This window comes from Miniopterus schreibersii (genome assembly GCF_964146895.1).
Source record: "Miniopterus schreibersii genome assembly, chromosome: 19".
Taxonomy (NCBI): Eukaryota; Metazoa; Chordata; class Mammalia; order Chiroptera; family Miniopteridae; genus Miniopterus; species Miniopterus schreibersii.
In genome coordinates, this window is record NC_138119.1 from 19,873,550 (window position 1) to 19,886,423 (window position 12,874).

General features: G+C 41.6%; 1 protein-coding gene across 1 annotated transcript in view; it reads left to right on the top strand.

Annotated features, from left to right (window-relative positions):
* Positions 1-11,467, top strand: part of AXDND1 (axonemal dynein light chain domain containing 1) — a 46,994-nt gene extending 35,527 nt beyond the window's left edge. The window contains exons 19-26 of the mRNA XM_081121232.1: positions 316-515; positions 1,660-1,756; positions 3,811-3,921; positions 4,988-5,098; positions 6,340-6,444; positions 7,357-7,439; positions 8,812-9,077; positions 11,157-11,467. Of these exons, the coding sequence (XP_080977358.1) occupies positions 316-515; positions 1,660-1,756; positions 3,811-3,921; positions 4,988-5,098; positions 6,340-6,444; positions 7,357-7,439; positions 8,812-9,077; positions 11,157-11,245 (1,062 nt within the window). The 3' untranslated portion in view covers positions 11,246-11,467. The remainder of the gene's footprint in view (positions 1-315; positions 516-1,659; positions 1,757-3,810; positions 3,922-4,987; positions 5,099-6,339; positions 6,445-7,356; positions 7,440-8,811; positions 9,078-11,156) is intronic.
* The last annotated feature ends 1,407 nt before the right edge of the window (positions 11,468-12,874 follow it).

Genomic DNA, 12,874 nt, shown 5'->3' on the forward strand with positions numbered 1-12,874 from the left:
TTATTTCCCTCAAGAATTTAAAACCCCATGGCATCCTTGAGAGTTCGCTGTGGAGCCCTGGGATGCCTTGGCGCACAGTTTGGTAACTGCAGCTTTAATACCCTGCGCCAAGCTAAAGAAGAGTTTAATGTAGCACAGTTAGCAAAAAAATATAAGGTTATACCAGTTGAGTAGTGATGATTCATTTCATTAAGAACGATAGTGTTGTTGAAAATTGGACACAGGTATGATCATTTATATTTTTAAATTTGGCATGGTTTTTACTGTTTGATTTATTTAAAATGGGTCATTTGTATTATAACTGTTTTTTAACAGATGGATGAATTGCATATATCTATGGTCAAGTGGATGGTAAATTTGCTGACATTAATGGTACCTGACTTTACTGATCAAGACACTCTGCCAAAGTTAGAGAAGGAAAGTGCTGAAAAACATGATATAGGCATTGCAAAGTTAGAGATAGATGCAATTGCACTGGCCAAAAATTTGTCCCGATACTCCAGTTATTTGAACAGGTAAAACTGTCTGGCTTTTTTTCCCCCTGCCCCTTTGAAGATTAAATGTGACATAGAGCAGAGGAGAGAAAGGCAGTTAAGTAGCAGCAATAAGGAATTGTTCTAAAAACCTTGAAAGAAGCACTAGTTCAGTTTTTAAACTAGCTTCAAAGCTGCCCAGTCAGAATATGAGATTTTGGTGTTTTCCCAATGGCTCTAGAATTCTTTTGAAAACAGTGTTAGCATGGGAAGGATGGGGAGTATGCACAGATGTGGGAGTGACAATTAGTAACAAAACAAAAAGACCCACTTGTGTAAGTAAGAAACATCTTGCACTTTTGCAAAAGCTGGGGGCATTTATGAAGAAGCTTGTAGTTTCCTGTGTAATTCCATGCAAAGCTGAATGTATACTTTTATATATTTCAATAAACACCAACCAAAACATCTCTTTAAAAAAACAAAAATAAATTTAAAAAACTTTATGTCTGGAAAGCTAGAGGATTCCCACCAAATAAAGATGAAGTCTGAAAAATTGTAAAATGTTAACTAGTAAGCATACTGTTGCTATGATTACTTGAATATTATGCTGAGCAAAATAAGCAAGTCAGAGAAAGACAAATATCACAGGGTCTCACTTATATGTGGAATCTAAAGAACAAAATAAATTGACAACCAAGATAGGACCACAGACATGGAAACATGAAACAAATTGACAGATCTCAGAGGAGAGGCAGGAAGGAGGGTGGGGAAGAGATAAACGGAAGAATTTATAAGCATATAGGAATAGCCCAAGACACCAGCAATAGACAGGTGAAGCCTGGGGTGGGCTGAGAGGTGGGTGGAGAGGGGCAAAGGGAGGGAAATGTGGGGCATCTGTAATACTCTCAATAATAAAATAGATTTTTTTTTAAATTTGGGGAGCTTTTATAATCTAGCCAATTGCATCTTTTATTTCCACTCAGTGTTACCAATTGTCAAGAGTGAGAGGAATGGGGGGCAGTGGAGAGGACAAGGGTAAGAAACTGAGAAAGACAAATTATACTCTTTGGTGAATCAGTAGCTTAATTGTTAATGGTGAACTTCCACTGTATTTGGATTTAAAACACGTAGGAGAGGAACCAACAATAATAGGTCATGCTGTGTGTGTGTGTGCTTTTTCCCCCAGTTGTTGCAAAGGGATGGTAGCAGCTATGGCTCTGAGTATAGCCAGCAAATTACAAAAAAGTGCTGCTAAGGATCTTCATGATCTGGCTAAGATGAAGGTAATAACTCTGTCTTCCCCTTGCTTTTGTTTTGTTTGTTTTGAGCAGACATTTTAGGTTTAATTTATAACAAACTACACATATTAAAAGTGTACAATTTGATAATTTCTAAAATGTGCATACAGCCATAAAATAATTACTATGATAAGAAAAGAAGTGTTTCCTTGCACACCTTTGTAATCTCTCCACCCACCCTCAGCCCAGGCAAAGTCTGATCCACTTTCTAATGCCAAAGATTATTTTTCATATTCTAGAATTTATATAAATGGAATCATATAAAATGTATGCTTTTTGTCTGACTTCTTTGACTAAGCAAACTTATTTTGGGGTTCACACATATTGTTACTTTTATCATAAAGCATATTTTATGCTTTTTAGTGCTGAGTAGTATTAATTGCGTGGATATACACAATTTACCTATTCTCTGTGGACGGCATCTGATTTGTTCCCACTTTTCAATTATAATAAATAAAGCTTCAATGCATATTTATGTACATGTGCATTGTTTTCATTTCTCTTAAGTAAATATCTAGGAATAGAGTGGCTGAGTCATATGGTATGTGTATGTTTAACTTTTTAAGAAACTGTTAAACTGTCTTCCAAAGTGGTTAAGCTATTTTACAGTCCTGCCAGTAGTGTATGAGAGTTCCAGGTGCTTCACATCCCCACCAGCACTTGATAGATAACCATCAGTCTTTTCAATTTTAGACATTCTAATAGGTGGGTAATGGTATGTATGCCGTTGTGGTTTTAATTTGCATTTCCTTAATGACCAGTGATGTCGAACATCTTTTCATGTGCTTATTTGTCATCTGTATATCTCCTTTGGTGAAATGTATATTTGAATGTTACTAAGAGAATAGATCTTAAAAGTTTTCATCACAAGAAAAAAAATGGAACTACATGAGGTGATGGATAGTAACTAAATTTAATGTGGTAATCATTTTGCAATATATATATATATTTATCAGATCATTATGTCATATACCTTAAACTTATACAGTGTTATATGTTGCTTATTCAATAAAACTAGAAAAAAAACACAAAAATTCAATTGCCTCCTAATTTGGTTAGTTAATAGGTGAGACATCTAAATAATAACTTACAATTGTCTCCCGCATGTGCCCCAACTGGGGCCAGGGATCAAACCCCGCAACCCAGGTTCATGCCTTTGACCAGGAATTAAACCCAGGACCCTTCAGTTTGTGGGCCAACGATCTAACCACTGAGCAACACCGGCCAGAGTATGAGCACCTTTTTTTAAAACAGTGCTTCAAATCTGTATTCATTTACTTTATTGGGGGCAGGGTAATATTTCTGTAGTGGTTAAGGCCACCTGGATTAGAATCCTAGTGCCATGTTTATATATATGACCTTGAGCAAACTATTCAACTGCTGTATCCCTTAATTTCCTCATCTAATAAAATGAGGATAGTAATAGAATATATCTCAGTTCTCATCACAAGGGAAAAAATTTTATACCTATGGTGAGAAATGTTAACTGGATTTATTGTGATGAGCATTTGGTAATATATATAAACACTGATTAATTATGTCGTACACCTGAAACTAGTATAATGTTATTTCAATTATACCTTAAAAATAATAGTACATATCTCATATTGAGAATCAAATGAGTTAATATATGCACATTGCTTAGTACAGAGTCTGGCATATAATTAAGTGCCACGTTAAGTGTTTGCTGTTTTTACTGTTAATGTCAAACAGCCACAGCTGATCTGGTCAGTTGCATAGTATCTGTTGGGACAGACCGTTTGCCCGCAGTAAATTCAACGCTTCTGCGTCTGATTCGGACGCTTCACTCCTCCGTGTCCCGCTATAATGATGTCCGTATGCAAACGACAGGATTTTAGTTCTGTATTCATAGAAAGTCACTTCTGCGCAAATCTGTGAACTGAAGCGATACGAGGCTGGTTGAATGGAGTATATTTAGGGGACCTGTATTTAGCAGCTCCTCGATGGGAGTGGGTGAACAAATGAGCTGGTGTACTCTGATTGTTCCTGCTTATAACGATCTTCCTTCTCTCTCTCAGAGGGAAAGTTATGAGTGGATCACCACATGCTCTCACCTCCTTTCTGGGATCAAAGGCAAAAAAGTCAAGTTATTGACAGATGAAGAAAAGGAACAGCTGCTTGAAGAAGAGGTGTTTGTCATGTGCTAGCAGGAGTCATTATTCAGGTTCTCCCTGTGTTTTAATAGATGAGGGGTCAGTGACTTTTCACAATCAATGTTCTGAACCCTCAGAAGAGAATTTCGGCTCCAGCCAAGAGCACTGGCAGCTCTTCTCCCTTCTCAGGGAAGGGGTCGTCCCCCCAAACGTGCCTCCTCCACTTTCTTGGTGATGACTTGGTCTCCCGCTTCATAAAGGAAAGGGCGGCTCTCGGAGGCTGTGCTGCCCCTCCCCGAGCAGGGCTCGGCCTCGCCTGCCTCCGAGCCCCCTTCCTCCTCCCCGCAGTCTTGGGCTTCCCATCAGCCTTGTTTCATCCCCAGGGCTCAGCCTCGCCTGCCTCTGAGCCCCCTTCTTCCTCCCCGCAGTCTTGGGCTTCCCATCAGCCTTGTTTCATCCCCAGGGCTCAGCCTCGCCTGCCTCCGAGCCCCCTTCCTCCTCCCCGCAGTCTTGGGCTTCCCATCAGCCTTGTTTCATCCCCAGGGCTCAGCCTCGCCTGCCTCCGAGCCCCCTTCCTCCTCCCCGCAGTCTTGGGCTTCCCATCAGCCTTGTTTCATCCCACGCTCGCTGTCCTCTCCCTTTTGTATCTCACTGCCTTCAGGATAAAATTCACTCTTCACCTGGCATGACACACTGCCTGCCGGCCCCTAAGTTTCTGTCCTGTTGAGTTGCAGCACTTCTGTCCTCAGAGCCAATTATGCGCATACAGTATCCTCTCCTTGTGCCCTGTTTTTTTCTCTTCTTCAGGAAGCCTTCCCGACCAGCCCTGTCTTTTCCCCGCATCCACCACCAGATCAAGGTTAGGCGCTTCTAGTACCTGACTGTATGTATCCACAGCACTTCTAGCCTTTCCCTGTCTGCTAAACTGTAGGCTTCTGAGGCGCAGGGACCGTTCCTGCCGACGTTTGAATCCGTGTTCCTAGCACGGGGCTTAGTCACAGGATTAGTGCCCTTTAAATATCCTTTAGTGAGTAATTGCTAATATAGCACTAAAGTAAGCATATGCGCTAAGCTGTAATTACAATATTGTTTTATGCCACAGGACATTATCAAAGAATTCATGGAGTCTAAACTAGACATGCCTTTTAAAGAAGATAAAGAAGAAAGTACACAGGAGAAGAAGCTTGAGAAGGAGCAAGAAAAGGGAGCGGAAGTAAGACTACTTAGTACTGTTTTTTAAGGAATTTCTATATGGACTGTTGAAAATAAAAGCAGATGACCTGGAGTAAACTCTTCAACTTAATGAAATGCCTTTCCTCATATAGACATAGCCATATCTGATGACACACTTACCTCTTGATGCTGTCCCGTTAGCCCCTCATTGCCAAGTTCTTTAAATAGTAGTGTAAGCGCTGTTTCCACTTCCTCAGCTCCCATCTGAACTGCCCTCCCCACCTCCTGGGCCCATCTCCACATCTCTCCTTTCCTTACCCTTCTCTACCCCTGTTGGCCCATTAGCAGTAATAACCTTTCCTGGGGCACTTGTAATAATAACAGAAATACAGTGATAATTACCAATAACTGAGTGCCTGCCATGAGCTATGTGCTTCACACATGTTATCTCTTATCCACACTATAAGTAGCACAACCAACATTCAAACCCAGGTAAGTCTGGCAGGAGAGCCTTTGTTGATTCCTAGAATGAATACTGTCCTTGGCTTTCAGAACTCATTATGATCACCTAACACTCTTTATACTGTCTTAATTTACCTCCCTGATGTTTCTTCACTGCAAATAGTTTAAATGTTGGCATGACCCCAGGCTCTGGCCAGGGTCCTCTCCTCAGTGTACATGCAGGAGAGCAGAACAGAGAGCTGTACAACACCCAAGCCTCTTTGGACCAGCGTTTTCTGTTTTATTTATGGTACAGTGCTTGCATATAGAAGGCACAAAATAAATGGAAAACATTATTATTTGGTGGCTAAATTCTGTCATACCTCTTCAATCTATAAAGCATTACCATCTTTCCTCCTCCTGTGGCCTTAGATCAGGCCACTTCCTCTCTATTTTACAAACTCCTACTCGGCCTTCAAAGATCATTTTCTCTGTAGAAACTTCCCTGAGTGTCTAGGCAGAATGGAGGACCCTTTTCTGGGTACACACAGCTCTTGGAACATGCCTCTATGCTAGCAGTAATCACTTATAATTTTTTTTTATTGCCTGTCTCTCTTACTGTACTGTAAGTTCCTGAGGTCTAGAAGGAATCTGTTTTGTTTTCTCACAGTTGCCTCCCCTTCCCCACCAACACTAAATTATCACAGTGTTTGCTGTAAGTATGAAAAAATGGTGGTTCAATGATTAAGGCAAATGGAAAACAAAAGCTTCAGGCGACTTGCCCTGTGACTGTGTCTCACAGCAGCTCACTAACAGCTCTGTGGCGTTTCTGTGTCCTAGAGACCTTCAACATCTACAGAGGATGAAAAACTCATTCGATTTGTTGGAGAAGACGAAAATGTCTATTCCGTGCCTGTGCGTAGAACAGATACATTATCTTCCTGGGTATGTATCTGAAGCCCAACTAGAGAATTCAAAAGTAGAGAGAAAAGCTGGAAAATTCAACATTATGTAAAAATGGTACAGATCTAACGTAATTTTTATCTCTTCCAAGAGGAGCAGGGACTTCTAAGTAATAATATTTTCCAGATTTTTTTTTCTCCCAGCATCATTCATGGAAAACTCTGACTCCAGCAATATAACAACAAACACTCCTTATTGTCTTCTGTAAACCTTATTTTAAAAATAAGCATCTCATCCATTTCCTTAATTTAACAATACCTTGGTCAATTGACCAATTTTTAAATATATTCATTCAGCAGATTCTATTGAGAACTGTGATAAGAACATACCTCCAACCACAAGGATTACTGAGAAATTGGAAACCTTTAGAGAGTGGCTTTAGAAACTGAGCAGAAAAACAGATTTAAAATTCCTCCACAGAAAGTTCAAGGGCCATGGTAGAGCTGTTTTTGTACCACATATTTTTACTGCCGTAGTATTTATGAAGTCCCCTATCAAACTAAAAGATCTTATTGGGCTTCGCAATGTTATGTGCTTAGTGAAGTAAATTAAGGTAAATATAATTTCCTTGATATTTAACTTGATTTATTAGAGAAACACGTTTACCCTTCTATTTATTTTTTAAGCCTTTTCTTCCTTCCCTGGTTCTTTCTGTTGATATGGTTTTCCTTGCTGCTTCTTTACAACTCTAATCAAATCTATGTTCAGCTGCAGCATGAATAATTTGCAATCTGTTGTGCTATTTGGCCACAGGAAATCCCTATTCTTTTTTTGTTAAGAGTGGGCTTAATTGTCTACTATATAGATACGGATTGTAGAAAAAATATTCTGAAGAAGTAGGGTATTAACTGTTGGGACTTACAGTTTATTCATTGTGCATATTTCCTTTGTCAGAGAGAATCAGCTAATCAAGGTACATTGGCCCCAAAGTATCTTGAAGTGATAACTATAATTGAACACATGGAGGGGAAGTTAATGTAAGTATGAGGCTCCACAATGGTAAGAACAGGAAGAGGCTGGCCAGAGGTTTGGCTGAGGAATCCATACTTCTTTGCTGACCTCTGGTCGTCCTGCTTCTTTCATCCTCACTAGTGGGATGGGTGTCTCCAAATCTTCCTCTAGAGTCAGTAAACTACACTCTGTAGTGGGAACATCTGTCCTCACCCAGATGGAGGAAGTCAGTGTATGTGTGTATGTGGGGGAGGGGGGGTAAGAAGTGATCCAATTCAGTGTGCTTCTAAGACAGGAGCTAGAGAAATAACCCCCAAAGTGGGAGGAGCAGCGTAGTTAAGCTGGCTGAGAATGCCAGGACAGGGGCCTCGCCATAGCGGCATGTGCTGTAGTAACTAAGAAGCACATCTCAAACTGGTTTTCTTTATTGTAAAATCTGTTTTTAAAGATGCTGGAAAAGAAGGGAATGAAAAAAAAAAAAAGACTTTCTGGGCACTTATGCTCAGGATTTTTTTTTAAAGAAGGGATACTATTGGATTTAGTTTGTTGGATCACATCAATGAAGAGAGGCCTAAATTAACTTATGCAAAGTGGTTCCTTGGCTATTGATAGAGAATCCCAGATACCCAAACGTCAGATTTCACTAAGAAATGATAAATATGTTTATTCTTAAATCACAGCTTGACTGCAACTCTGATATTACCATCCAGAGTAGCTCCCAGGCCCCCATTCTTTTTTTCTTTTTCTTTTTTTAATATATCTTTATTGATCTCAGAGAGGGGAAAGGAGAGGGAGAGAGAGAGACAGAAACATCAACGATGAGAGAGTCATTGATCAGCTGCAGCCCGCAACCCGGGCATGTGCTCTGATCGCCTGGATCCTAGGTCAACGCTCAGCTGCTGAGCCACTCCCAGCCAGGCAGGCCCCCATTCTTGTCTAATCATTGATGCTGCTGCTTCCCTTATTTGCCCCCTTTCATTAGATGCGTCCATCTCATCCCACTGCCTTTTTTTTCCCCTTTTGAATCCTCACCCAAGGATATTTTTTCCATTGATTTTTAGAGAGTGAAAGGGAGGGGGAGAGAGAGAGAGAAAAACATAGATGTGAGAGAGTCATCAATTGGTTGCCTCCCACATGAGCCCCGACTGGGGCTGGGGTTCCAACCTGCAACCGAGTCACACGCCCTGGCCTGGGAGTGCAGCTGGTGGCCCTGGGAGTGCAGCTGGTGGCCCTGGGAGTCCAGCTGGTGGCACTTCAGTACACAGGCCGACGCTCTAACCGCTGAGCCCATCCGCCTGGGCCCCACCGCCTTTTCCAGACGATGCATTTTTACGCGTGAAGGATACCTTCTCAAAGCTCTCCATTTTGTTGTGTTTCCCTGGATGCTGTCCACATCAGAGAGCTTGAAAACCGAGCCAGACAAGCGGAGGATAAGTTTGATGATGTCAACGAGGAACTGCACTTCACGCTGATGAGAAATAAAGAGCTGGAGAAGCAGCTGGAGGAGGCGGTGGCCAGGCGCGAGGAGAAGGAGCCCGAGGTGGCGGGAGAAGAAACCCTAGGAGGACGCGCGGAGGAGGGCCAGGGAGGAGAGGAGGAGGCGGAGGAGGAGGAGGAGGAGGAGCCCATCTCGGCCGAAAACGCCTCGAAGCCCTCGAGGAAAGGTGAGGCTGCCCTGCGCCTCTGAAGGGGCGCCTGGCTGCGCCCCGGGCCTCGGAAGAGCCCCGTGGGCCTCAGCTCCTGCTGCCCACGGCACTGCGCCTGCGTTTAACTCTCCTCTTCACACCTCTCTCAAAAAAGAAAGCCAAATGGCTAACGACTGCAGACTGGTAAACTAACCTGAGACACGACTTTGACTTATAAAACTGGCAAAGATTGTTTCAAACAAAAGAATACAATGCTGGCCAGAAGGGGCCGAGTAGGTAGTTTTACAGAAAACTTGTGGGTAGACCGACAAAAATAACTTGCAAGTATGTGTGGCTATGCCTTAAAGCAGGCATATACTTGACCTAATAGTTTCACCTTTGAGAATCTAAGGAAATAATCCTAAATACAGAAAAAAATTAATGCACAAAGATGTTCAGTGTATCGTTATATGTAATGGGAAAAAATCAGAAACGATCTCTCTCTCTCCAATCATGGAAGAAAGATTAAATGTTATGCTATCTTAATATACCCAAGTATTATACAACTATTAAAATGGTGTTTATGAGGAGTTTATAATGACATGAGAAATCTTTATGATAACATGTCATATACAAGAAATAAAATCTGATACTATTTTTTTTAATGGGATGCTTCACGGATTTGCATGTCATCCTTGCCCAGGGGCCGTGCTAACCTTCTCTGTATCATTCCAATTTTAGCATACATGCTGCCAAGGTGAGCACTGATACTGTTTTTTAAAGCTAAAAAAAAAAGACCAGGAGTAAATATGCCCAGATATTGACAGACATTGTCTCTGGTTGATGGAATTTTATGGGAGATTTTGTCTTTATTTTTTTGTACTTGTTGGATTTTCTGTGATGAAAACAATCTCCTTTATTCTATAGGAAAAGGCATTTAGTTCTTTATTTTCTTATCTCTAACAAATATAATATTCCCTCAAGCAGTTCTCAGTATCCCCAGTATTGGAGGCTGTTTTTTTCATCTTCAACCTGTGGTCTGTTCCCAGGACAACCCCCGGTACAAGGGGTAGTCCCCAGAAGATACCTACTTTCTATCTTTTGCTCTCACCCCAATCTCCACCTACACCCCCAGCAACAGCAGTAAGGTAGCCGGTCCCTCAGTCTTCAGCCCCACGTATTGTGAATCAGCACTGTTTGGAGGAAGAGTCCGGGCCCATTTTCTCTTCTGTTAACTCTGAACTGATAAAATGTTATTATTCCTAATGTGACAGTCCTTTAGCTTTAGTTTTAAATATATGTGAGATAATTTTCATGAATTAAAAAAAAATGTCATCTCATATTGTGGTGCAGCTCTGTCCTGATGATTTGAAAACTGAACATTTTCTTTATTACAGAAAAATAAATGTGCACACCATGCAAAAGGCCTATGTGTTGAACTGGAGAGGTCACCTCAATATGGAATGAGTGACTTTAGTTTGGTCCATTTCTATAAAGGCCCTGGGGATTAGGTTAAATCCAGAATTAAAAAGTTTTAGTAATTATTGATAGAGGATAACTATGTATGGTTAGTCCCCAATCTGCAAACAATAACCTGCACAAACACATAGCACCCATTTCCCGCCTCCTAGACACCTATCAGAGTCATTGACAGGGGGCTCAGAAGTGTAGGATGGGAAGCCCTGAAAAGTTTAGGGGAATTGGTTAACACAGGGTCTGTGTTCAGGAGGCTGGAGAACGGGACCAGGAGGCAGAGCAGGGGTGCAGGGATGGATCTGGCAGGATTCTGGATGCTGGCTCCATTTGAATTTTACCCCCACCAAGTTTGGGGTATGTACAAGATAGAAGGAGGAAGTGTTCTTCCTCTTTCTCTTCTCTCCTAGACCACATGGTCCCCTTTTCCAGGACCCAGAATTCAGGCTAATTGGCTATACTTAAACTTTAGAAAAATGCATTCTGAATCCCAGTAACAAATTTAGAGTCACATTTTGGGCACAGAACCTGTTGGTATCATAGCAGTTACTCAGGCAGAATGGAATTTAAAAAATGCTTCGTAAAGTAAATAGTCTTTAGTATAAAGTGTTACTACGACATTCTAATTCTTTTTTTGTCTTTCAGAGGCACAGCGCAAGGGGAGTTCTTTCAGCAACAAATCCAGACCCCGGACTAAATCCAATAGTAAGATCAAACCCAAGCAGCATCCATAGGGTGCTGGGCGTCACCCTGGCTCCCTACCTGAACACACCCCAGGCATCTGTGTGCTGTCGAGCTGACAACATGGCTCAAACGGAGGGCTCGCTCTGCAACAGCTATTAGGAAAGCTATGACATACAACCTAAGAACATTTCCTTTAAAAGTCACAGCGATGGCAGTAGGGAATTGGTATATTAGCTTACTTTCCAGATTAAAAATAGCTTGTGCAAAAGTTGGTTTTTTTGGTTTTGTTATTTATTTATTTATTTATTTATTTTTATTTTATTATTATTTTTTTTAAATATGTATAATTTTTATTTTTGTTTAAAGTATTACAGATGTCCCTTTTTCTCCCCAACGACCCGTTCCCCCCCCCTTCCGGAATTCCCCCTCCCCAGTCCCTCTCCCCACAGTTGTCCCTGTCCTTGGGTTGTGCATATATGCAAATAAATTCTTTGGTTACTCTCTCTCCCTCTCCCCTCTCTCCCCCCTCCCTCTCACATTTCGTCAGTCTCAACTATGCTTACATGTCATTGAATCTATTCTGCTCGTCAGTTTATTAAGTTCTTTAGATTCCACGTATAAGCGAGATCATGTGATATTTTTCTTTCGCTGCCTGGCTTATTTCACTTAGCATAATATTCTCCGGGACCATCCATACTGTCCCAAAGGGTACGAGATTCTTCTTCTTTACAGCTGTGTAGTATAGTTTGCTAGCCTCTTCAGTTGATTTTCTACCAGAGGCCTGTGGAAAGTGTCTGTTTCTGTCAAGAAAATACTTTTTGAAGGCTTTGCACTCTGCCGAGTATTAGGGGGATTTGCCTAGGAAGGGACGTACAAGGCTTGTTGAGAGTTAAAAACAGATTTATTGAAAACCACCTGGGTGCAGGTGGAGTGAGGCTCAATGGGCAGTCACTACCCCCCGAGGAGGTAGAGACTGTTTTTTATAGGGCTTAATTGAATGGGAGGGAGGGGGACTGGAGAGGGAGCGGGGAGTGGACAGTTGGATAAAGAATCAATCTTGTTTGTTCTTCCTGTGTTCTTTCTGTCATTCCTGGAGTCAGGTACAGGTGTTCTCACCGGTTGGTTGTGCTTTGGCAAGGGCTTGTGGTCACTTTGTGGTTTGTAGGTTGCTTATGTGACTGCTTGTACCAAGATGGGAGTTTTGGACTTGGGTTTCCAGGGACTCGGGTTGCTAGGGACCTTATATCAAGAAGAATGACAAATAAAAAACATCATTTTTTCAATTTAAAAGAGAGAATCCTGATATTACTCTTAGATTTGTGCAGCATTTTCGAATTTCTTATGGCTTCAGGCATTCTTATGATTTATCTGATCTTTACAATAACCCTACAAAGTAGGTGGGAGACATACTGTTATCCTCATTTCATCAGAAGATGAAACTGAGGCCCAAAATGGCTATAAGCCTCCCCCAAGGTCACTGAGCTGATTGGTGTCAGAGCCAACTTGCTGGACACGTGACTAGATTGTTTGACAATGGCCATGGGCCATCAATGCTCAAATGGCTTCCTTCACAGGGGCCAGTATTGCTGAAGATTCACCCAGAATCATCATTTTTTGCTTTTATTGCCTCATTTATGTATACTGTTGGTGACCTTGGATCCTTCTAGGCACTAGAGTTG